Here is a 26,202-nt window from a genome sequence, read left to right on the forward strand (position 1 = left end):
TGATATTCCTGTGAAAGACTCAGATTTAGTTCTGGGCTCCCAGCTTCAGCCTGGCCAGCTCTGGCTGGTGCAAGCATTTTGGGAATGAACCAGCAGATAAATGATCTCTCTCTCTCCCTCCCCCACCCTGCCTGCCATTCAAATAAATTAAAATAATTTAAAAATAAACCAAACAAAACAAGGCTCTTGTGTGATGGACAAACTTAGTTTGGGGATGGAGACACAGCAACATCTGGTCTGCATCTGTCACCCCAACAGCATCTGAAGCTAAATGACAGAAGTGGGCAAGAGAAATTCAGCTCAGCACTCAATTACTAAGAAGCTCCCTGCACCAGGCTCTGCGTCAGGTGCTGAGGGTGTAAAACATTAAGACCAAGTCCATGTCTCCAAGAAATACCCAGCTCTAGCTGGCGAGGGAGGCAGAGAAACAGAAGAGAACATAGTGTGTAGATCCTTAATCCATCCAGCGCTTATCAACTGTGCGGCTTTGGGCAGCTCTCATAGCCTCAGCTTTGTCATCCATAAAATGGGGACAATAGTAAGGAGCTGGCAAGATTGTTGTGAGCATTAAAGATGTAATTAGAAAAGTACCTAACACATCGCGCAGCCTGTAGTAATCCAGCGACTCTCAACCTGAGAGCAAGACACATATTAGAATCCAGGTGGCAAACAGAGGTTGTTTCTAACTATGTTCTACCTCCCTCCCACTTGGTATCCTGATTGCCCCGGGGAGAACATGCCCACCTACTCCCAACCCGTTACCTTGGATAGAGAACCACTATGTGCCATATATATATATATATATACACACACACACACACACACACACATACACACACACACATACATATACCCACACCATGGGGTATATTCTTCATGTGAATGGTGCATAGGCAGCAATGAACTTGAGAATTACTGTGTAAGCATTCATCTCAGCCCAATGCTTATGCATCACCTACTGTGTTCCAGGCTCCTAAAATAAAACTAGTTTGAATTCTTTCCACAGGATGATAGAAACGTGCATGAAATGCCAAGAGAATACAATGAGAAAGCACTCCGCCTATAGGGTCAGGAAGACCCACAGGCCCTGGCCATCAGCCAGCCAAGCAAGGGTGGGGATGCGTGGGCACAGCGTGTGCAGGAAGCTGTCAGTGCTGAGTGTGATCTGGGGACTGTGTTTCTAGAGAGGCAGACAAGGGGAAGTACACGAGAGACATGCGCAGACACCCACTGACCCCTGGGGAAGAGCGCTATGAAAGGGAGACCCAGGTCCACACTGAGGTCGCTCTGAAACTGGTTCCCGAGCAGGGCTTAATGAGAGCTCCGAAGGCAGTATCTACGGCTCCCTCAGCTCTGCTTCCCGAGCACCCACCAGAGTCTGGGCAGCAGGAGGCTCTCGGTGTGTTGTACAGAAGGGAAGAGAAGCAATGCCCTCAGGGCCGGTGCCGTGGCTCACTTGGTTAATCCTCCGCCTACAGCGCCGGCATCCCATATGGGCACCGGGTTCTAGTCCCGGTTGCTCCTCTTCCAGTCCAGCTCTTTGCTGTGGCCCAGGAAGGCAATGGAGGGTGGCCCAGGTGCTTGGGCCCTGCACCCGCATGGGAGACCAGGAGGAAGTGCCTGGCTCCCTAGCTTCAGAGCTGCGCAGCACTGTCCGTAGCAGCCACTTGGGGGGTGAACCAACGGAAGGAAGACCTTTCTCTCTGTCTCTCCCTCTCACTGTCTATAACTCTACCTGTCAAATAATAATAATAATGATAATAAAGTCCTCATTCAGATACCTGTGCATGCTGCCCCTTTTCTCCAGCTATGGGATTTGTTCAATCACAAAATTTCATTAAGCCCCCTCAGGTATCTATCACATAGGGAAGGGAAAGTGAATGCAACACAACACAGGGAAATCGAGGTTCTGATTCAAGTGTGTCCCAAACACTCCAGCAGCTAGAAAAAGAAAGAATGAACTATCAGGGAAGCCAAGAAAGTCATTACCACAGCAGAAATACTGGCATTGGGTCTTGAAGAATAAATAGGAGTTTGGTGGTCAAAGACACAGGCAGGTTTTCCAGCCTGGGGATGGGCAGAGACGGGGGTGTAAGGGAGAGCTGGAGTGTCAGAGGATGGGTGAGCGCCTCTCACACTCCCTGGGGATTAGATAAGCACGCAGTGAACAGAGCACCTCAAACCAAGAGTTCCAACCCAGGCTGCACATCAGAAACACCTGGGGGCTCTGCAAACTTCCAGTGCCCAAACCACATTAGGAGCCAGTGAAATCAGGTCTCTGGAGCTGGGAGCCAGATGTCAGTATTTTTCTTTTTTTTTAGGCTTCCACTGTGATCCCAGTCTGCTGCCAAGTTTCAGAACCACGAGCCCAGAAGGAAGAGGCGAGGACGGAGAGCATCCCCAGGGAACACCCTCCTGGTGACCCTGCCATCCTGGCACACCTGCTCCCCTGGGCAAAGACCAGCCAAGCCACAGCCATCACTTCTTCCTGCTACTCTGTCCCCTCTCCTGCCGCTGCCCAAAATCGTGGTTCTCAAAGTGTGGTCTCCAGTCCAGAAGCATCGGCCTCAGGGGAAAATTCGTAAAAGTATGAAACTCGATGCAGGCTAAGCTTTGGGAACAACTGCTCCCACACGTTGGTCCCTCCAAAGCTGCAGCAAAGCCAGCCATAGGTGTGGCTCTGACCAGGCAGGGGCCGCCGCAGACGCACATGGGAGCTGCCAGAGCCGTCACCTCGAAGGCCCCCACCTCCGGGCGAGACTGAAAGAGCTGCAGGACTCACGACTCGGTTGCTTTCCATAGCGCCAAGGAAAGCCTTTAGGACTGGAGCTATTGAATTCATCTCCATTTGACATAAAGTGGACCCTTGAAAGCAAGTTTGTGAGATATTTTAAATATTTTAAATCAGAACTGGCCGGGGACCGGCACTGTGGCACAGCAGGTTAAGCTACCACTTGTGACACCAGCATATCAGAGCAATGGTTCAAGTCCTGGCTGCTCCCTGCTAATGCCCCTTGGGAAGGCAGAGGAAGATGGCCCATGTGCCTGGGTCCCTGCACCCACCTGCCTCCTGGCTTCAGCCTGGCCCAGCCCTGGCTGTTGGGCTATTTGGGGAGCAAACCAGCAGATGGAAGATCGATCTCTAGAGAGAGACACTCTGCCTATCAAATAAAGAAAATAAACCTTAAAAAAAAAAAAAAAAAAAAAAAACCTGGCGGGCGGGCATAGGTACACCACACCCATTTTCCTTCGCAGGGAGGGGTGGGCTCTGCGGGAGCTCACGCAAGGGAAAAGCTGGAAGGAAGAGAGGGCAGCGTGGGTTCACGGCTTCACCCAGCCCCTGCTCCCAGCTCCCGGGAGGAAAATAAAAGAAGCTGCAGAGGAAATGAGTTCCTCATTTAGAAATGGAAATGCCTTTCCCACATGAGGTCAGAGTGGTCAGACGCAAGAAGGCATGCACCCTGGCCACGGCGGCCGCCCTGCCCTAACCCGGGACTTCTGCCCTGCGCAGCAGCTCGGGGCTTTCTGCCTCCTGGAAGCAGCCGCTGCCGCCAAGAAGTCAGCCCGCTCCCCGTGTGCGCGGTGAGCCCGCAGAACACGCAGGGGATTCTCCGCCCCTCAGTGGAAGAGGGAAAGTTCGGGGTAGGGGGTTACGACCTCCTTTCAAATCCCGTATTTCAAGCCTGAAGTACTGGACCTGATCGCTTTTTCCCTGCGCTAATAAATCAGGAAAAACCTCCCAGGTCTGGAAAAACCGGTTGGATTTGACAGCATGTATGTGGCGCCCCCTGGTGACCACAGTCTATCAAAACAGTTTCCTCGGCGGTTGCCTCGTGCGTTTCTCCTGTGGGAATTCGGGCGGCTCTGATTTGCTCATGAGCAAGCCACCGCGTGTCCTTTCTCTAAAGGAGCCAAACATTTGAAATCTTCTAAAGCACAACTTTCTGTGATTGACAGAAGGAAGCAAAAACAGAACTCTGGCTGTACCCATGAATCATGACAGATAATAAGGGACACCTTCTCCTTTACTGTGACTCCTGGGTCCTCGTGCTTAGGAGACAGCAGGTGCCCTGGACAATACAACAGCCCTCTGAAGGGTGCTGAGGGTGGGAGAGCTGTGGTGGGTCAGAACATGCTGACCACGGGCAGTAAGTTCTAGTCCTGGGGCTGCTAACTACTACGTGAGATCCTGTGGCTCTCAGTGCCATACACTTGTTACCAGCTTCACTGTTTCCCCATAAATTCCACCTTTTCAAAACGTGTTCCTTACCAAAATGCATCTTTAAAACCACAACTAGGATGGGGCCAATGCCGTGGTATAGCGGGCAAAGCCACCACCAGGGACACCAGCATCCCATATGGGTGCCCATTCAAATCCTGGCTGCTCCACTTCCTATCCAGCTCTCTGCTATGGCCTGGGAGAGCAGCGGAAGATGGCCCAAGTGCTTGGGCCCCTGCACCCATGTGGGAGACCCGGTTAAAGTTCCAGGATTCTGGCCCAGCCGTTGTGGCCATTTGGAGAGTAAAGCAGCAATTGGAAGATTCTCTCATTCTGTCTCTCTCTCTCTCTCTCTCCCTGCCCCAAATAAGGTAAAAATAGCTCAATAAAAGTTAAGAACACAGAACTGTCCTTCAAAAATGCAATTCTTGGGCTTCAACCCCAAGGGGATGTTTTTAGAAGGTGGGGCTTTTGGGTGCTTGGAGGGTCCCCACCTTTCTGAATGGGACCCATGCCCCTATGGAAGACGGGGTGGGGGGTGTGCTGTGGGAATGCAGCTGCCAGGAAAGGAGCTGAGGTCTGACAGCAGCCTGCCCCCAAGCCGGGCCACAGATTGACAGCTCCAGAAAATCCAAGTTTGGACAGCCAGGGCCAGCCTGCTGGGGGACTGCTGCAGCTGGGCCCTGTGACAGCCTGGCCTGGCCGCATGACAATTCCCCTGCTGCCCACCATCCAAACTCCCTTGCCTTTCTCTGCACAGACTAGGCCTGCTTCCCATGCACCACAAAACCCACCTCACTCCCACCGTGCCGTGTACTGGAAACTTGGAACCCGTGCTAACTGGAAAAATCCAATATGGTTGCAAGATGTGTCCTACTTCCCTCCCATGACCTGTAGATCACTGTAATGTCATTATGATAAAATTATCATGGAGGGGTCGGCACTGTGGCATGGTTGGTCAAGCCACTGACTCCCATGCCAGCATCCCTTATATGTGAGGGTTCTAGTCCCAGCTGCTCCACTTCCCATCATGCTCCCTGCTGATGGCCTGGGAAAGCAGTGGATGATGGCCCAAGTGCTTGGGCCCCCCTGCACCTACATGGGAGACCAAGAAGAAGCTCCTGGCTCCTGATTTGACCTGGCCCAGCCCCAGCCATTGCAGCCATCTGGGGGAGTGAACCAGCAAACAGAAGATCTCTGTCTATCTCTCTCTGTAGCTGTGACTTTCAACTAAATAAAATAAACCTTTAAAATAAAAAAAAAGCTGTGAGCTTTATATCTTAGGACCACTGTAGAAAAAGTGGTGAAGGAACCCACTGTTGGCCTTTCCTGCATATGGAACGCATGGCGTGAGGGAATATAAACGCACCCCTAAGTCAGTAATTGAGTCTGCTACCTATGGCCAGTGTTCTTTGATTTTCAATGAGGTATCCCTCGATTCTCAATGTGGCTGATAACCACCCACAAATCCGTATTTTTTAAATCTGATTCAGGACATGTACCCACCCTGCCCAGCGCTGGCTTGCAGAACTCAGGGTGCTTGTTTCTGGTTTAAATCCTCCGAGTGACCAGCTGAATAAACTTCCACTTTGATTGTCCAGCCAGACTCCCATTATTTCGTTGTCACCGGCCAGCGTGAGTTAAAGGAAAGCCAGAAGAGCTGTATTACTATCAGAGAGGTAGACTTCAGTGCCAAGGAAAGTACCAGAGTCAGAAAGGGACATCACATCATCGTTAGAAGGTCAATCAATAATCCATAGCATTACTGTGTGTGTAGCAAACAACAGACCTGCAAAATATGTCAAGGAAAACCAATAGAACTGACAAGAGAAAAAGGTAAGTAGCGTTAAAGACTCCAACACCCCTCTCCAAACAACAGACAGAACAAGTAGACCAAAATCAGCAAGGCTGTAGAAAAATTCACAGTGCCATTAACCAACAGGGCCTAATCAACATTCGTGGAACACTTGACCCAACAGCAGCAAAATACACAGCATAGTTTCAAGTGCCCTTGAACGTATCCTAAGACAGGCTCTGTCTCTGGCCATAAAACGAACCTCAGAAAATGTAAGAGAAAATCATACAGAATGCATCCTCTATCCACAATGAGGTCAAACTGGAAATGAAAAACAAAGAGATAACAAGAAAATACCCAAACACTAGGACACCAAATAACACACTTCTTAAATGACTCATGGGTTAAAGAAATCTCAACTGAAATAAAAATTACATTGAACTGAATGAAAATGAAAATATAGCATAAAAATTTTGAGGAGGGGTAGGTGTTGGCCTGTGAGTTAAGATGCCAGTTCAGGTACTCGTGTCCCACATCAAGTCACCTGGGTGTGATGTCTGGCTTCAGTTCCTGACTCCAGCTTCCGGCTAATGTAGATCCTGGGAATAATAGTAATGGCTCAAGTAACTGGGCTCCTGCCTCACATGAGGGAGGTCTGAATTGAGTTCCAGCCTCTTGACTTAGGTCTCAGTCTGGCCCAGGGTGGGCATTTCTGCAGTGAACTCTGCTTCTCCAATGAATAGTGTTTTTAATTTGTGGGAGACAGGGCAGATGTCTGGGCAAAGCTGTTAAGATGCCAGTAGAGTGCCTGTGTTCAAGTCCAAGCTCTACTCTTGATTCCAGCTTCCTGCTGATATGCACCCTTGAGAGTAAGCAGATAACAGCTCAAGTAGTTGAGTCTCTGCCACCCAGAGACATCTAGGGAGACCTAGATAGGGTTTCGGGCTTCCAGCTTCAGCCTGGCCCAGCTCTGACTGTTGCAGACATTTGGGGTGTGAGCCAACAGATGAGAGATTGCCCTCTCTTCCTCTGTCTCTCTGTCTCTCTGTCTCTCTGTCTCTCTGTCTCTGTCTCTCTACCTCTGCCACTCTGCATTTCAAATAAATAAATCTTGAAGGAGAAGGAGGAGGAGGAGAAAGACAAGGAGAAGGAAGAGAAGGGGGGAGAAGAAGGAGAAGGAGAGCAAAAGAGCAGAAAAAAACCCAAAACAGAGGAAGGAAATGACAAAAGAGCAAAGGTTGAAATTGAAATCAGAAAAACAACAGAGGGAAAAGGCTGATTGTTTGAAGATTTAGGGAGCCGGTGCTGTGGAGTAGAAGGGTAAGCCTCTACCTGCAGGCCAGCATCCCATATGGGCACTGGTTCAAGACCAAGCTGTCCACTTCCGATCCAGCTCCCTGCTAGTGCACTTGGGAAAGCAGCAGAAGATGGACCAAGTGCATACACTTGGGAGACCGGAAGAAGCTCCTGGGCTCTGGCTTTGGCCTGGCCCAGCCCCAGTCATTGTGGCCATTTGGAGAGTGAACCAGTGGATGGAAGATTCTCTCTCTCTCTCTCTCTCCCCTCCCATCCTTTCCTCCCTCCATCTCTGCCTTTTAAATAAATAAATCTTTAAAAAAAAAAAAGATTTAAAAATTGATCAAAAACTCTAGCAAGACTAGAAAAAAAAAAGAGGAAAAAAGAGCACAAAACACCAACATTGGGAATGAAACAGCAGCTACCACTGCAGACATGAAAAAGATAATATGGGGAGAGGGGAGCAGGCATTTGGCATAGCAGTTAAGATGCCACTTGAAACACCAGTGCCTGGGTTCAAGTTCCAACTATGTTTCCAATTCCAGCTTCCTGTTAATGCATACACTAGGAGGCAGCAAAATGATGGCTTAAGTATTTCAGTTCCTGTCACCCACAGATTGGTATGTGTGTGTGTGTGCTACAGGAAGGTCCTTGAAAAATCTCCTCTTCCTGGGTTCCGAACTCCCAGCACTGCCACGTATATTTTTCTTCCTAGGGTGGTTAAGCCTAGTGGTTAAGACACAGATTAAGATGCCTGCATCCCACACTGGAGTACTTGGCTTTGATTCCTGGTTCTGCTCCCTGATTCCAGCTTCCTGCTAATGTGTACTCTGGGAAGTGACCGGTAATGGCCCAAGTAGTTGGGTTCCTGCCTCCCACATGGGAGACCTAAATTGAGTTCCTGGTTCCCTGCTTTGGCTCTCCAGAGCCATTTGGGAAATGAAGCAGCACATGGGAAATTTCTCTCTCCCGTTCTCTCTCTCTCTCCATCTCAAATAATAAGTAAATTTTAACATTTATTTTTTTTTTATTAAGGCCACCTCTGGCTGTTATCCGTTGTTCCAAGGACCATACACACGGACCTAACTGTCTCTTGCCAAGGTCACAGGGAAGCGGATATACAAGCATAACATGGAACTTCCCTTCCCGGAGCTAAACAGCCTCTGCCAGTGCCAGTGCCACCTGTCTACACCTTCCCAGCCCTGCCCCAATCCTTAATCAACTTGCTGCCCCATCTCTGGGCCTCTGCTCGCCCTTGCAATCTTCCAGAATCCTTTTCGTTTTCCTGGAACTCATCAGACTTTATTTTATTAGAATCCCCATTGCAGTCACCGAATGCTGTTCTCTTAACCTCCATTTCTTTGTGTTTAAAATGTGGAAAAGAGCGGTACTTGCCTCCTAGTGTTGATGTGAGGACAAAACAACTAACTCACACAGTGAATTCACCTGCTTGGTGTGCTGTAACCCTTTAATACATAGCGGGTGTCCTTGTTTCCTTTCATGTGAGGTGGGGCTGTGCTCAGGCTCTGTGCAGACCACGGGATCCTGGCATTCCAAGTTGGAACTCTGCAGCTGCCTCCCATAGAAACACTGTTTACCCTGTGGCCATTTTCTTCAGCACTATTATTACTCCTAGAGATTCTACAGCTCCAGCGCCTCCACTTAGCCCTACAGGTTACATGGGCTCCCCTGAACTGCACTGGCACAACCAACCACTATGAAGAACATTACTGTCATGGGAAAATGTGAGTTCTCAACAAGTCTCTTATAAGTGAACTTTTGAAATAGAACCTGCTCTGAAGTTCGGTATCGCCTAGGATTTAGTGCTGTAAGGGAACAAACTTTGGAGACGGTTGGGTTGTCAGGCTAAGAAGTGGTAGATGTTCTACTAACCTCTGAGCAAGAACCTGAGGAGTGAGTCCGCAGGACACAGATACTCAAGGCCAAGGATGGGAAGCAAAACGATGTTGGAAGGAGAACTAGATGGACATGAGAGCAGGGTCTTTCATAGGAGGTCACAATCAGTGCCTTGACATGTAGAGGCTGGGAAGAAACATTGAAAAGGAAGCTCACTGGGAAAACCAGGGCCTCAGGGCAACACCAAGGGAGTTGGTGAGGAGTCTGTGCAAACAGAAGGTGTCAACTAGAAACTTACAGGAGCATGACAGTTCATACTCCATACCCACGGGGTCATTGTCTACAGATTGACCAATCACAGGTGGAAAATATTGGGAAAAAATAATTGCGTCTACTGAATATGTACACTTTTTTTATTATTAACAATCCATAAATAACAACTATCCACATAGCATTTCTATTGTATCAGGTATCATAAGTAATCTACCAATGATTTAAAGTGCATGATAAGGGCTGGCATTGTAGCACAGTGGGTTAAGCTGCCTGGGATGCTGGCATCCCATCTGGGCACCGGTTCGTGTCTGGCTGCTCCACTTCCAATCCACCTCCCTGCTTTAGTGTGGGAAAAGCAGCAGAAGATGGCCCAAGTGTTTGAGACCCTGCCACCCATGTGGGAGACCCAGAAGAAGCTCCTGTCTCCTGGCTTCAGTCTAGTCCAGCTCTGGCTGTTGCAGCCATTTATTGAGTAAACCAATAGATGGGGAATCGATCTTTATCTCTGTCTCTCCCTGCCTCCCTGTAACTCTGCCTTTCAAATAAATAAATAAATCTTTTTTAAAAGATAAAGTATATAGGAGGATGTTATAGGCTGTGTGCAAATATTAAATCATTTTTATATAAAAGATTGAAGCATCCTTGGATTTTTGGTACCCCTGGGGTCCTGGAACAAATCCCTCCATGGATATTGAGGAACTGCATATCTGGGACCCTAACAGTAAAGGAATGCTAGACCCATAATTTGAGAACTGGAGTAGTGAGAAGAAACACAAGACAATGGCTGTGCGGCTCAGTGCTCTGGGAGCTCTTTGCGGAAGTGCCTGATAAGGACTGACAGCACCAGACACGATGCTTCGCAGGGAGGCTTCCGGACTTCACTACGGAGACACCTCGGAGTATTTCATCTGGAACTCGGGACTTTTGGCTCAGCAGGAACTTGACCTTTTGAGTGCAGCAGACAGCTGGGAGCAGGGTGCAAGAGTGGGACGGAGGGGATATGGCAGGGAAGAGAAGTGGGGAAAGCGGCTGGCTTTCTACGGAGCATAGTCTCTTTCATGCTGGACTAACAAGAACCAGAATGAGCCATAGGGAGACCCAGGCCACCTGAGCAATGCCAGGCCCTGTCTTAGCCCCAGTAGCATACCAGGCATTCCATGCGTCTACTGTGTCTGCAACTACATGTGAACCGTGAAAGGTCACCCAGCTCTGTAGAGATGAGGGACCCGACTAGGAAATAGGGAATCTCCAGCCTGAGTTCCGCATTCTTCCCTCCCACATCCCTGGGAGTGGCCATCTTGCCTCAGTTTGAGTACTCTTCACTCACTTCTCAAGCGGCTCATATCTCCTCATTCAGTGCCCGTCATTGCAAAGAACTCTCTCCATACAGCCAGATCAAATCAACGCCCTGGTGACACCCAGCCTCTGATCCTCATTCTACTCTCAGAAACCATGAAGCCAAGTCTTATCCTTCCACCCCATGAGAGTCGGTTTTATTCCTTCCAAACCTTCTCACTTCTAGGATAAGGAACCCACATTACACAAACTTAATAACCAACCCAGGGGCCAGTGCTGTGGCATAGTGGATAAAGCCACCACCTGCAGTGCTGGCATCCCATATGGGTGCTGGTTCGATTCCCATCTGCTCCACTTCTGATTCAGCTCTCTGCCATGGCCTGGGAAAGCAGTGGAAGGTGGCCCAGGGCCTTGGGCTCCTGCACCCACATTGGAGACCTGGAAGAAGCTCCTGGCTGGTGGCTTTGGATTGGCCCACCTCCGTCCATTGTGGCCATTTGCGGAGTGAACCAGCAGATGGAAGATGTCTCTTTCCCTCCCTCTGCCTTTGCCTCTCTGTAACTCTGCCTTTCAAATAAATAAATATTTTTTTAAAAAATCCAATGAGCATTTTATGATGGTCTAATGTTTGCAAAGCACGATGCATGTGCCAAGTGGAGTCCTAACATGAACATTGTCTCCTCACTCTTCAGGCAAACAATGTGAAGGCAGAAGCACAGAGGATGGACTCTAATACCCAGACTGGTGAGTACCACAAGAAACATTCCAAGTTACAGTGCTGTGGGGACGGGGAGAGAGCAGACCAATCCCAACCATCTAGAAAGGCTTCTAAGAAGAGGTGGACTGGGAGTTGGAGTTTGAAAGAATTCACATTTTTAAATTTAAATTTGAGCAAGCAGATGTGGGGCAGATGTGCTCTGAGTGGAGAGAGCACAGGATATGGCTTGGCATCTTCTTTTGCCTTTATAATTTTTTGAGGTTGTTTTTCTTCTTTCATTCAGTTTTTCAATGACAGCTATACAAAGGTACCTCAAAAACTTCATGAAAATCTAATTAAAGATGAGTTTGGGGCTGGTGTTGTGGTGTAGAGGGTAAAGCTGCTACCTGGCATGCCAGTATGCCTTGTGGACACCGGTTCAAGTCTCAGCTGCTCCACTTCTGATCTAGCTGTTAATTTTTGAAGTCTGTGCAAATGTAGGGTCTTCAGCAAGTTCATGGAAAATGTGTTATAAAAAACTATGCTTGGGTTTCAAAATTTTCCTGCATCAAAAGGAATTCATCTTTTTAAAAATATTTATTTATTTATGTGAAGGACAGGATTAGAGAGAGAGAGACCTCTCATCCATTGATCCACTCCCCAGATAGCCACAACAGCCAAGGCAGGGCCAGGCCGAAGCCAGAAGCCAGGGACTCCATCATGACCTCATGCATGGGTGACACGGGGACCAAGTACTTGGACCATCTTCTACTGCCTTCCCCAGCACATCGGCAGGAAGCTGGATTGGAAGAGCAGTAGCTGGGACTCAAACCAGCACTGCAATATGGATGCCAGCATCCGAAGCTGTGGTTTACACACTTAGCCACAACAAGAGTCCTTCGAAAAATGTTTGCACCAAACCAAAAGCATCTTTTAATGGCATTTTCCAAGAGCTTACTGAAATGCTCTCTATATACTTACAGGGCGCAGTGGGACGTTTTGAGACCTACTTACAATGTGAAATGATCAAATCAAGCTAATAAATCTATCACCTTACATCCTTAGTGGGTTTTTTTGGTAAAAACAATTCAGATCTACTCTTCTTGCAATATTGAAGAATACAATGCATGATTATTGATTACGATCACTATTCTGTGCCACAGATCACTTAAATGTATTCTATTTGTCTAACAAACTCTATACACTCTGACCAACATCTCGCTTTCTCTCACCAAGTCCTGCTTCCCCCAGATTCTCATAACAAACACTGTACTCTCTGCTTGTAGGAGTTCAACTCTTTTAGAGTTCACACGAGAGTAAGATCATGAGGTTTGTGCCTTCCTGGCTTCTTTCACTTAGCATAGTGTCAACCAGGTTCACCCATGTTGTTGCAAATGACAGGATTCCCCTTGGAAAGGCTGAGCGGTATGCCATTGTGTGTATGCGCCACGTTCTCTTCGTCCATTCATCTCTGGGTGGACACGGAGGTTATCTCCATGTCTTGGCTACTGTGAATAGCGCTGCAGAGGCATAGGAATGCGGATGTCTCTTTGACAGACCGATTTCGATTGCTAGCTCAGGACCCTGGTTCTGTTTGACCTTGAACAATCTAAAATGAGGGCGTTGAACCGGACAACTCTAAAGTAAAGTGAAAGAGACCAAAAAGACCCTAGGTCTGAGCATTCCTACTTAGAAAAGGGCCCTAAGTGTGGAACCTGCCCATATCAAAGGAGTGGAGTGTGTGGGACAGAGGTATCGGTGTAGAAAGGAGATCACTGACCCAAGACACTGCCTGCGGTACTAATACAGCACCTATGTAAGCCTTTCACATCCCTTTAGAATACCCACAAGGTTCTGATTCTCTTTTTATTTTATTTTATTTGAAAGGCAGGGGGGACAGAGGGAGAGAAAAACTGAGACAGAGACAGGAAGATAAGGATCCTCCATCCACTGGTTCACTCCTAAATGCCCTCAACAGCCTGGACTGGGCCAGGACAAAGCCGGGAGCCTAAAACTCAATCCAGGTCTTCCACATGGGTGGCAAGGACCCAGTCTCCCACAGGGGTGGACGGGAGCCCACTAGCTGAGCCATCACTACTGCTTCCCCAGGAGAGCATTTGCAGAAAGCTGGACTTGCAAGTAGCGCTGGGACTGGAATCCAGGCACTCTAATAAGGGATGCAGGCACCCCAAGTAGCATCTTAACAACTGTGCCAAACGCCCACCGCAACAGTTTCCTGCCCAAAAATGACTGTGATTGGAACCAGCATCATAGCCAGCACCAAGAACACTCACATTTCGCTAGCACATGGATGAACCAGACATCTTTGGAAACAAAGATTTACATTGACATCCCACTGAATCCTCGTAACAGCCCTACAACATAGGCACAGCTTCATGATTCCCGCTCCCCAGATTAGCAGAGGCACAGGGAGTGTAAATAGCTAGCCCAGATCCACAGGCCCAGTCTAATGGCAGAGCTGGGAATGAACACAGGCAGTCTGACTTCCTGCTTAATTTCTTCAATAAAAAAAAACCTTGAGGATAGGGCAGGCAGACGGAACACCTACATCCCCGTCAGAGGGCCTGGGTCCAAGTCCCTACTCCACTTCTGATTCCTGCTTCCTACTACTGTGCACTCTCGGAGACAGCAGGGGATGGCTCACGTTCTTGGGTTCTCGCCACCCTTGTGGGAAGCCAGATTGAGCGTCAGGCCCCTGGCTTTGGCCCTGCCCAGCCCTCGCTGTTGTGGGGATTTGGAGAGTGAACCAGTGGATGGAAGATCTCTCTCTCTCTCTCTTTGTGTCTCTTTCAAATAAGTAAATTTACTCTTAAAAAAAAAATGGAAGGCAAGGCTGAGCACAACTCCAACAGCATGATCTGCCCCATGGGGCCAGGCCTGGGGGAGGGTTACAGTGGCTCAAGAGCTTCTCTCACAGTCCCACTAATCAGCTGAAGATGGTGTCAGTTTCCTTGAAAGCAGAAACACACTGACAGTCACCCGAAAACTCCTAAAATGAGCCACAGTTAACCCTAAATGTTAGATCTAACTCTAAGTTTTAGCTCACCATTTCACCCTAGAATAACCTTGGAATCTGATACACTATCTAATGTTAACTCGCAGCTTACTAATAACAGTAACAGCTGACACCAATGACAGCTATTGGAGCACAGACTGTACCAGGCACCTGCTAAGAGGTTTTTAGGTAGCATCCTATACAGTTGTTCAGTCTTTGCTCCAGGCCAACTGCTACCATTTTTCTCATTTATTAGAATAGGAAATCAAGGCTAGTGAAGTTAAGAAACTTGCCCAAGAATCAGTTAGGAAGTGACAAATCCAAGGTTCAAATCCAGGAATGTCTGACTTCAGAGCCTGAACTTTTTATCCATATTTTCTCCTACTTCTGTGCATCACCCGTATACTAGTCATCACCTGTGTCAATCACAAAAAATACCAAACAGAATGAGGACACAACCCAGAGGTAAATTACATCCCTCCAGGTAACGAGAACTAACGACTCATAAAGTCACAAACAGTTAGGCACTGAGGTACTTTTCGCATAATAATCAGAACCAGAGGATTTCAACAATTTGCCTGCATTCACACACCTGGGAAAGGGAAAGGAAAAGTGAACTGTCCAGAAAGGTCAAGCCCCTCTTGCTGTCCATGCACACTCAAATATAAATGAGAAACCAGCTAAAAAGTTTTACAATTGCAGCACCATCCGGCCCATAATTCTCCAAACGCTCACAGGCATCACATGAGGCCTTTGTCAAAGGGCATTGCTGGAGCAAGCATACACTTCCCCAAAGACACCCCGGCCCTGTGCGAGACAGCATTTGCTCCTTCCAATCACCTCAGCAGGAGCACAGGAAACTCACCTTTCACACAGTTCATAAATCATCCATTTGACAACCCAGTGTAAAGCCTAGCAGGGAATTCATGTCAACGTGAGGTTTTGAGATCTGCCAGTCCCTGAAACTGCACACATTACCCCCCGCCCTCAGGCACTATCAGCGGTGGTCGGGGTCTCCCTATACTGCTGCTGACCTCACCTGGGCCATCTTCTGACATGTCGAAAGCTTCCATCATCTCCTTCAGAGACTAATTTCCTCGGTAGAGAAGATACAAATCAAATTGATTCAGAGCAGACCTACTTTTCGCTCTGCTTCCTGCTTTTGTAAATCAAGCTGAAAAAAATCTCTTCTTTGGTCATCAACATTTTCAAAACCCTCCACTCAGTCTCACACTCTTATTCCAGGCCCACTCCATTCCTTTGCAAAGACCCACTCCTTGACCAAACTTTAGTCAGGCTCCTCTGAACCTAACTACGCTCCATCCTTGGCCATGTCCTTCCATGTCACCCTTGCTCTTTGCAGTAGTCAGGTTTCATTACTATAACAAAACACCTGAGGAAGCCTATTTACAAAGACCTTTAGTTTGGTTCACAGTTCTAGAAGTCCAAGGTCTAGGGGCCTTATCGTGTACTGAGCTTCTTGCTGGCAGAGTCTCAAGGCAGTGCAGAGCACCCAAGAGCACTCCAGCCTCTACCTCTCTTGTAGAACCACCAGCATTCAGTCTTGGGGGCTCAACCCTAACAACTTAATCCAATCCACTCACTTCCCCAAGACCTCACCTCTAGGCACCGTGATTGGATGAAATTCCCACCCTTGAGGGACCATGGACATAATAAGCCTTTGGGGACCAAATTCTTGAGTTTGAAGGAAGAAATAAGGCAAAATCATGACTCTCTACGACATAAAAGAACAAATGTCAAGCATTTTATTTGACCCATCTACATGAAACCAGGGATGTCTTATAACCAGGTCAAAGGAGAATGCCAACCACGACACATCTATCTTCAGATTAGAAATACTGACATGAATTTGCAGAAGCAGAACTGGAAAAGCCGGTCAGTATCTACCGGACAACAGGTGCATTCCAAGAGAGACCATTTGCACTTTAGTGGGAGGAATTATTTGCATTGCTGTTCATTTCCTGTAAGTGAACGAATGTCTACAGAGCTGTGAAAACAGCCTACTCAGAAGCAAGTAAAGGAATACTTCCCTAAACAATCAGAAAAAAAACCCAAAGTTTCCAACATTTCATTGAAAGGATATCAAGTCAGCTCTTTTGCACATTTCACATCTTCCACTTGTTCCCTAGTTCAAAGTCAACAGCAGTAGAGCAGAGTCCCAAAAATCTAACAGGAAAAGTGTGAACAAGGACAGATCCCTCCACACAGTGGGCAGAGGATCTGCATGGGTCAAGGTCATGGGTTCTAAAGGCAGACTGTGCAGGCTCTCTCACGTCCCAGCTTCGCCACACGCAGCTGGGTAACCTTACCTACCCTTTCTGTCCTCAGTTTCCTGGCCTGTAAGTGGGCATCAGTGTAAGTGCCTGCTGCACAGCTCAGTTACTGACTGATAAGGACTCAGTAAGCGGCCATGCAAGCACACCCACTTTTACTCTAAAGTCCAGGCCTGCTTTAGGCTCAAAATTTCCTCTTAATAAACAGGAATTCTACAACAAACAGGATGAACATTAATTCTCCCTCCAAGTTTCCCTTTGCTTCTCCTAGACTAACCAATGCCTCTTTGTCCATCAGATTTAAGTTCAAAGCATTTTTATCACCAAAGCTCCCTCTGACTTACTACTAGTAGGGCCGGCACTGGCTGCAGCGGCTAAGACACCACTTGGGATTCCGGCTTCCCATATCGGAGCGCCTGGAGTCAAGTCCAAGCTCTACTTCCAATACCAGCTTCCTGCTAATGTGAACCCTGGGAGGCAGCAGGTGATGGTTCAAGTACTCGGCCCCTGACACCCATGTGGGAGACCTGGATTGAGTTCCAGGCTCCTGGCTTCAGCCTGGCCCCAGCGCTGTTGCAAGCATTGGACGAGAGAACCACTAGATGGGAGAGCTTGAGCTTTCTCTCTCTGTTTGTCTGTCTCTCTGCCTTTCAAATTAATTAACTTTTTAACAAAAGAATCGCCCTGTCTTTCCTGATAAGCAGGAGGTAGAAGGGGTGCGGTGAGGAAGGGGAAGCACAGGGAATTCTCTTGTCTGCTTCTTTGTTGCCTCAACTCCGAATAGCCCTCAGGTCAAAGTGGCACATTCCAGGGTACCCCGCTCACACACACTTTCACGCAAGGAGCACTTCTCCACGCCCCCTCTTCCCTAATGCCTCATTTGAGCAAGTCACCTTCTTTCTTGGTTTCGTTCCATCTCTGATCCCACTGCACTGGGTTTCATCCTGGAGAGGGAAACAAGCCCGAGGGTCACAGCGCCAAGGTCAGGAGGCATCCACTCTGAAACCTGCTGGTCCAGTCTTTCAAGTCCTGGGCAAAACCCCACCGTTTTCCTGAGGCTGATCTCTTTATCTAGAGCATTCAAACACTTAGGGCTTTTCCCCTGGGACCTACTTCCAGTGATAATTTAAATCAATTCCAAAATCATAGATGAAAGCCTATTAAAAGTACACAACAATTTCAAAATTACTCACACCCCGGGATTCTAATCCTGAGAATCAGCCCCAGAAATGTGAGCTAACACAGCAAAGCCGTCCTGTGCAATATTACATGGAGTCTTCAAAAAGTATGGGAAGTGAACATTACGGAAAAACCACACATGGGAGGCGGGCGTGGTGGTGCAGCAGGTTATACCAGCATCGCATATCGGAGCATGGGTTTGAGTCCTGGGAGCTCAGTTTCAGATGCAGCGCCCCGCACATATGCCTAGGGAAACAGCAAATGAAGGCCCAAATACTTGGGCCCCTTCTACCCATGTGGGAGACCAGGATGGTGTTCTAGTCCCCTGACTTCAGCATGGCCCAGCCCTGGCCATTGCAGCCATTTGGGAGAGTGAACCAGCAGTTGAAAAATCACACTCTCTCTGTATCTTCCTTTCTGTCTCTCTGCCTTTCAAATAAATAAATCTTATATATATATAGATACACACACACACACACACACACACACACAAGTCCTTGGGCCCCTGAACCCACGTGGGGGTCCTTGAAGAAGCTCCTGACTCCTGGCTTCGGATCGGCTCAGCTCCGGCCATTGTGGCCATTTGGGGAGTGAGCCAGCAGATGAAAGACCTCTCTCTCTCTCTACATCTCTCTGTAACTCTTTCAAATAAATAAAATAAATATTAAAAATATATATGGGGCCGGCACTGTGGCACAGTGGGTTAAAGCTCTGGCCTGAAGAACCAGAATCCCATATGGGTGCTGGTTCTAGTCCCTGCTGATCCCCTTCCGATCCATCTCTCTGCTGTGGCCTGGGGAAGCAGTGGAAGATGGCCCAAGTCCTTGGGCCCCTGCACCGTGTGAGAGATTCAGAAGCTCCTGGCTCCTGGCTTCGGATCGGCGCAGCTCCGGCCGTTGCGGCCATCTGGGGAGTGAACCTATGGAGGGAAGACCTCTCTCTCTCTCTCTCTCTGTATCTCTCTCTCTGTAACTCTGTCTTTCAAATAAATAAAATAAATCTTTAAAAAAATTTATATATATATATATATATATATATATATATATAGGGGCCAGTGCTGTGGCACAGCAGGTTAATGCCCTGGCCTGAAGCACCAGCATCCCATATGGGCGCCGGTTCGAGACTCGGCTGCTCCACTTCCGATCCAGCTCTCTGATATGGCCTGGGAGGGCAGTGGAGGATGACCCAAGTGCTTGGGCCCCTACACCCGCGTGGGAGACCAGAAGAAGCTCCTGGCTTCAGATCCCCGCAGCTCCGGCCATTGTGGCCAATTGGGGAGTGAACCATCAGATGGAGGACCTCTCTCTCTTTCTCTCTCTCTCTCTCTCTCTCCCTCTCTGCCTCTCCTCTCTCTGTGTAACTCTGACTTTCAAATAAATAAATAAATCTTAAAAAAATAATGAAAGTACAGATTGTCCTATAAATAGGACACTGGGACCATACAGTATCTTTAATACACATAAGGCGTTCTATCAACAGGACATTGGGCAAACCTGACAGCCTTTCATACATCATGCGATACACAAGGGTGTGCCTTTCTTAACTTGTTCAACAATTATTTTTGATTGAAATGAGAAAACAAAGGGTTACAGTACATTTTTGACAACATGCTGTTGATTTTGCACAAATGGCTTATTTTGACATGGTGGCTGCTCTTGAGAATAACACAGCTTCCCATGTCAAATCTGAGAGATGGGCAGTAGTAGGTCTGGGAGTAGTACACTTTCTTTCTCCTGATGATTGCACTTTTTAGATACACTAAGAAGACGTCTCTTGAAATCCAACAAATTAATGAGATCTTTCTTGTCTTTATTCACAAATTGGTGAATGGTTCATGCATTTATAATACATGTAACAATTATTCAAGTGAACAAAGGCCAGTAAGATGTTTTATCATTAATAGAAGCGGAATATCCAGAAACCAACCGATGTTTATTAATACCACCACTGAAACTGTTGCTCATTGTTAGTAGCAGTGTCAGCTGTGGCTGAGGCATGCTGACTCTATTCTTCGTTTCTTTCTTTCATCATTGAACTTTGCCAAGTGGTTCTACAGTAGTAAACTTCATTCCAACAATGACACGGTCATTATCTAACCATTTTGCTATGAGAACTTCATTATTTGATTCAAATCTGTAATCCTACAGTCCTCTGGCTTGTGTTTTCATCAGTGTTGGGGAAAAGCAAAACAAAACAGATTGACTGTGAAATCTCTACCACTTAAAGCATTTGTAGAACTACCTCACTCTTGGGGCCAGCACTGTGACACAGTGGGCTCAGCCTCCCCCTGTGATGCAGGCATCCCATATGGGTGCCAGTTTTAGCTTCTCCACTTTCAATTCAGCTCCTTACAAATGCACCTGGGAAATCAGCAAAAGATGGCCCAAGTGTTTGGGTCCCTGCACCCACGTGGGAAACCTGGAAGAATTTCCTGGCTTCTGGCTTCAGACTGGCCCGGCTCTGGCCAAACAGAGGTGGCCAATGTTCAGCAAAAGTAACTTTTGCAGTACACTTTAAACCATTTTCACAAAGAATTTTAAAAATATTTTCAAACTCTATTACTTTTCTCAAAAGAACAGGACTCTTAGAATATAATAGTTATTTTGAAATTACCAAAAGTGGCATATTTATTGCTCAATTAAAGTTTTTATAGGTGCCCTATGCATAGGATGACAAGACATAAAGGGTTAATGACAAGCAAAACTCCCATGAATTTTTAGAGAAATGATGAGACAAAGGAAAAGAATTTAGGTTTTCAACAGGAAGAATTGTGGGAAGGTAAATATACAGAAAGAAACTAATGAAAGACAGCTAGTTTTTACAAGATTCATGAAAAATGCATATTAACAAAAAATGCATGGATTTTAAAACTTTTTACACCAAATTCATCTTTTAATTCTATGTTCCATGAACACTTTGACGTACTCTCATCTACTTTCCAAATCAAGAGAAAAATGTTTTTCGCTCTGTTTGCCTAAGTCTCTGACTTGTTTGGAGCCTGGTTGCTGTTGGGCGGCAGCCTGTCTGGGGAGGGAGACCGCAGGGGAATGAGACGGGCAGCCCAGACCTCAGTGAGCTTGTGTCCACGGGGCCACTGCCTCATCCTCAGAGTTGTAGTCACCTTGCCAAGACCTTTTGGGATACTGAGTGGTTTCTGCACCTGGCGTCATCAGCCATGCAACATGGAACTGCAAACACCGGAAGTCCTCACCGTGTCATTCACTGGTATGTGCATTTACTCATTCCTGAGTTGTTCCAAGTGACTATACTTCACCTTCCCAAAAAAGAGAGACATTTTTTAAAAGAATTTTTAAAATCTTCATATTTCTTTAATACTCCCTAAGTTGACCAAACTGGCTCATGTCATTTGAAATAAGTATTAATTATTTGTTGAAAATTCACCTGGAACCTCCAAAGAACTAACTTCCCCATAACTACCATCTACTTCTCTCATGGCTCTGTTTGCCTGTATTTAAGTGACCAGTTCTTGCCTCACTAGGGTGAAAGTAGCCTTAATTCCCCTTTCTCCATTCACACTTCCTTCATCTTCATACTCCCCCCAGGCAAGACTCCAAGTTTCATGATCACAAGCATGGCTACATGTATCTATTTTGGTTAATAATCTGGATAGAGTATACTCATATTTCTTTCATGTTTCATATACATGTAAAGGCAATTCTAGCCTTACATTGTGCCTTTAAGTGACTTTTTGTAGCATTCACAAGGGTACTTTGAAAAACTTCATGGAAAATGAAATTAAAAGATAATTTTATCATTTTAAGATTTTTCTGTGTTTATTTTTATTTGAAAGGCAGAGATGGCGGGGAGGAAAGAGAGAGAAATTGAGAGAGTTCTTCCATCTGCTGGTTTACTCCTCAAATGCCCACAACAGCCAAGACCAGGCCAGGCTGGAGCCAGGATTCCAGCACTCAATCTGGATGTCCCACATGGAAAGCAGGGAGTCTACTACTTAAGCCATCACTTGCTTCCAGGGTACACGTTAGCAGGGAGCTGAATTGGAAGTGGAGTAGCCAGGACTTGAATCAGATACTCTGATATGGGATGTGGGCATTCCAAACAGTAACTTGACCTCTAAGTTAAATACTTGCCCTGATGACTTTACTTTGATGCAAGAAGTTTTCTGGAAAAAGCTCTCCATGGATATCAATACTTTTTCTACTCCAGTGTAAACTTATCTTTTTATTCCATCTTTCCACAAACTTTTTGAAATACCCTTATAATATGGCTAGGATTAGATTCATTTTTATTTTTTTAACTTTTTTTTTAATGTATTTGACAGGTAGAGTTGGTGAGAGAGAGAGAGACAGAGAGACAGAGAGAAAGGTCTTCCTTCCGTTGGTTCACCCCCAAAATGGCCGTTACGGCCAGAACTCTGCCGATCCAAAGCCAGGAGCCAGGTGCTTCCTCCTGGTCTCCCATGCGGGTGCAGGGCCCAAGCACTTGGGCCATCCTCCACTGCCCTCCCAGGCCACAACAGAGAGCTGGACTAGAAGAGGAGCAATTGGGACTAGAACCCGGCGTCCATATGGGACACCAGCACCGAAGGTGGAGGATTAACCAAGTGAGCCACTGCGCCGCCCTAGATTCATTTTTCAAAGCATTTCCAGTGGCTCCATTTAAATACAACATTCAAATTTCACAGAAGAGGTAACGTGATATACTGTATAGCAAAAAAAAGGACCAGAATTTGGGGTGGGCCTTTGACACCTGCTTAGGATGCACACATCCATACTGCGATACCTGGGTGTGAGTCCTGGCTCTGCTCCTGATTCCAGCTTCCTGCTAATACAGGAAGGCAGCAGGTGACGGCTCAAGCAGTGAACCCCCTGCGTCCCTTGTAGGAAACTTGGACTGAGGTCCAGGCTTCAGGCTTTGACCCTGGCTGTTGTGATCATTTGAATGAACCTGTAGGTGGGTGCCCTCTGTCTCTCTCCCTTCCTTTCAAGTGAACAATTAAAAAAAAAAAAAATCTCAGCTGAAATGATAGACACAGAACCCCTCTCAGCCCAAGTTACCTCATCTGTGCTATGGGAATTCTGACACCTGCTGTGCCAGGTTGTTGAAACGTGTGTAGTAAGTGGTCAGAAACATTGTTCATCTGATAAAACAGAGAGTAAGAAGACAAACACCCACTAATTGTCCTGAGGGCCAGGGCCATGCCAGGAAGGTGTTTGGTAAAGGATACAGAACTCACTTTAGAGTTACATGACACGGGCAAAGGTCAGCCCCTCCTTCAGCTAAGCTGGGGGCAGGGCTGCACAAGGAAGTGGCTCTGCTTCCCTGAGCCTGACTTCAGCCCTCGTCCTAAACCTGCAGAGACGGCGGCGGCCTGGAGCTGTCAGTCCCATGAACCTCTCTAAGCCCGAAGCCCCGTGTCCTCCCAGGTTCGTGGAGAGAGAGGCTGGAATGCAGAGACACCCCTGCTGCCCCCTGCCTGACGCAGGAGAAACCTCTGCCGGCTTCGAGAGCAGGTAACACCAGGAGGCAGCAGTCCCCGGCTCAGGCCTGCCTGGTCTGCCAGGCGATGCCGCCTTGCTCTGGTAGCCTCGCTCTGGCTCTGTTGTGAGGTCCTCATCCTGTGGGTCCTGGAGTGCCAGAGGACCCTGAGAACTGGGCTCACGGAGGTTTCAGGAAAGGGAGAAAAGGTTCTTTGGTTTCTCTTTCATTTCTCTTTTGCTACAGAGGGTCTGGGGTGGTGGAGAATACACAGCTGGTTGATTTGCTTTGAACATCATCCGGTTGTCTGTCACTGGGCAGATGCCAAGGGATGCGATGACTTGAGTGAGGGGCACCGCGGGCTCGGCTGGAGACCCTGAGGAGGCCGCCTTCCTCTCCAGAGCAGGGATTGTGGCCAAGGTCAGGAACCCTTGGGTTTGAGCCCAAGGCCCTGAGCACCTCATGGGAAAGTGGCAGAGGCACCCTGAGTGCAAGCCCAGGTGAAGCAGGAGGTCATTCTCTCTGCGCTCTAGAACATTCCCTCTTGGGGGCGGCGCCGTGGCTCACTTGGTCAATCCTCCGCCTGCAGCTCCGGCATCCCATAAGGGCGCCGGGTTCTAGTCCTGGTTGCTCCTCTTCCAGTCCAGCTCTCTGCTGTGGCCCGGGAAGGCAGTGGAGGATGGCCCAGGTGCTTGGGCCCTGCACCCACATGGGAGACCGGGAGGAAGCACCTGGCTCCTGGCTTCTGGCTTCGGATTGGCGCAGCGCCGGCCATAGCGGCCATTTGGGGAGTGAACCAAGGAAAGAAGACCTTTCTCTCTGTCTCTCTCTCTCACTGTCTATAACTCTACCTGTCAAATAAAAAAAAAAAAAAAAAAAGTTCCCTCCTGTCCACAATCAGAACCTTCACCCTTCTGTGTGGTGCCTGTGAGCTCAGGTTTCGTCTCTGCGTTCAGCTCCTACTGTCGGACAGTGAGACGTTTGCCCCATTGCTCATTGCTCCTTGAGAACTGGCACACATGCTGTGCCAGGAACTGACAGGCAGGGCAGAAAGAACAGAGACACAGGAGGCCTGACTTGAGGGAGGCCAAAGGAAGGAAGCTGGGGGGGGGGGGGGCCTCGGAAGACCCAGGGATCGAAGGGGAGGCTCACGGCCACCGGGCCACATGGGGCTGCTGCTCTGGCTCCAGTTTGCACAAGGCCTAACTGCCTGTTCCCAGGACACGGAAGACAGCCCTCTTGCTGGGCCTGTGGCCAAGGCGTTCTCCACACCCCTTGTCCCTGGCGTACGACCCAACACCGGCCCCAGTAGCCTCTCTGGGCAGGCACAAACGAAGCCGCTCTATTGCCTCTGCTGTATGCAGCTCCCTCACCAGCCGTGGGAAGAGAGCAAAACCTCATCCCAAGCAGTGAGTCAGGGGCAAAAGAAGCCCATGGTGGACCTGGCCATAACCGGCACGGTGTCACTGCCTGCAGTGGCGCTCCTAGGGGGAACACTCAGTTCGCAGCCCTGCCTGGGAGGACTTGGGGGGAAGGGGGACAAAAGCAGCTGTGGAATATCACCTCAGAGAAGGTGCCTTAGAGATAAGGAGGTGCAATGGAGACGCAGGGGGCAAGGACGGAGCCACGGGGAAGCAAGTCGTAGCGACACACGATCCAGATGTGACGTGGTAGATCACGGGGTGACGGGATGGAGGTGTGGGGTGCTGGGGCACAAGGAGAGGTTAGCAAGACACAGGCTAGTGGGGCTAGGGGCTGTGTCTGCCAAGTCATCGCGCTAAGTTAAGGCTCACAGAGCTGACATCTGCCCTCCGGGTTCTGAACCTGCACTCTGGGGGCCCACCCAGGGTTTCTTTCTTTCTTTCTTTCTTTCTTTCTTCTTCTTCTTCTTCTTTTTTTTTTTTTTTTATTATTTTTTTTTTTTTTATTTTTGACAGGCAGAGTGGACAGTGAGAGAGAGAGACAGAGAGGAGAGGAAGGTCTTCCTTTTTTTTTTTTTTTTTTTGCCATTGGTTTACCCTCCAATGGCCGCCGCGGCCAGTGCACCACGCTGATCCAAAGCCAGGAGCCAGGTGCTTCTCCTGGTCTCCCATGCGGGTGCAGGGCCCAAGCATTTGGGCCATCCTCCACTGCACTCCCGGGCCACAGCAGAGAGCTGGCCTGGAAGAGGGGCAACTGGGACAGAATCCGGCGCCCTGACTGGAATTAGAACCCTGTGTGCCAGCGCCGCAAGGCGGAGGATTAGCCTATTGAGACACGGCGCCAGCCCTTTCTTTCTTTTTAAGATTCATTTTTTCATTTATTTATGAATGGTAGAGTGAGAGAGAAAGAGAGATCTTCCATCCACTGGTGGCTACAACAGCCAGGGCTGGACCAGGCCGAAGCCAGGAACCAGGAGATTCTTCTGAGTCTCCCACATGGGTGGCAAGGGTCCAAGCACTTGGGCCATCTTCTGCCGCTTTCCCAGGTGCATTTGTAAGGAGCTTGATCCGAAGCGGAGCAGCTAAGACTCAAAGCAGCACACTGATAGTGCATGCCGCTGTCGCAAGTGGTGGCTTAACCCACAGTGCCACATGGCAGTGCCCCCAGGGGTCCCATAAACATACAACTTAAGGTTTACAGTTTTCTCAGCCAAAAAGTGGGGCTTCTGCTCTAAAGCAAAAATGTCCACAGCAACAGCTGAGAGCAGACAGGACCCAGAGTGTGCAGAACACACATGAGCCTGCAGGGAGGACTTCGCTACAGATCTAATAGCTGGCGCTTAGTTCCTAAGGAGGGTTAGGAGGGAGAAAACGCCACGCTTGCTCGATCTGACACAAGTGA

General features: G+C 48.2%; 1 protein-coding gene across 2 annotated transcripts in view; it reads left to right on the forward strand.

Annotated features, from left to right (window-relative positions):
- Positions 1 to 8,966: 8,966 nt before the first annotated feature.
- The window catches only part of BCL2L14 (BCL2 like 14), a 40,229-nt gene continuing 22,993 nt past the window's right edge, over positions 8,967 to 26,202 (forward strand). The window contains exons 1-3 of one of the 2 annotated variants that reach the window (XM_008259616.4): positions 8,967 to 9,055; positions 11,429 to 11,480; positions 23,260 to 23,414. In XM_008259616.4, coding sequence (XP_008257838.1) covers positions 23,290 to 23,414 — 125 coding nt within the window. In that variant the 5' untranslated portion in view covers positions 8,967 to 9,055; positions 11,429 to 11,480; positions 23,260 to 23,289. The remainder of the gene's footprint in view (positions 9,056 to 11,428; positions 11,481 to 23,259; positions 23,415 to 26,202) is intronic. The other variant, XM_002712666.5, reaches the window with a different exon arrangement.

Source organism: Oryctolagus cuniculus, chromosome 9 (assembly GCF_964237555.1).
Source record: "Oryctolagus cuniculus chromosome 9, mOryCun1.1, whole genome shotgun sequence".
Classification (NCBI taxonomy): Eukaryota; Metazoa; Chordata; class Mammalia; order Lagomorpha; family Leporidae; genus Oryctolagus; species Oryctolagus cuniculus.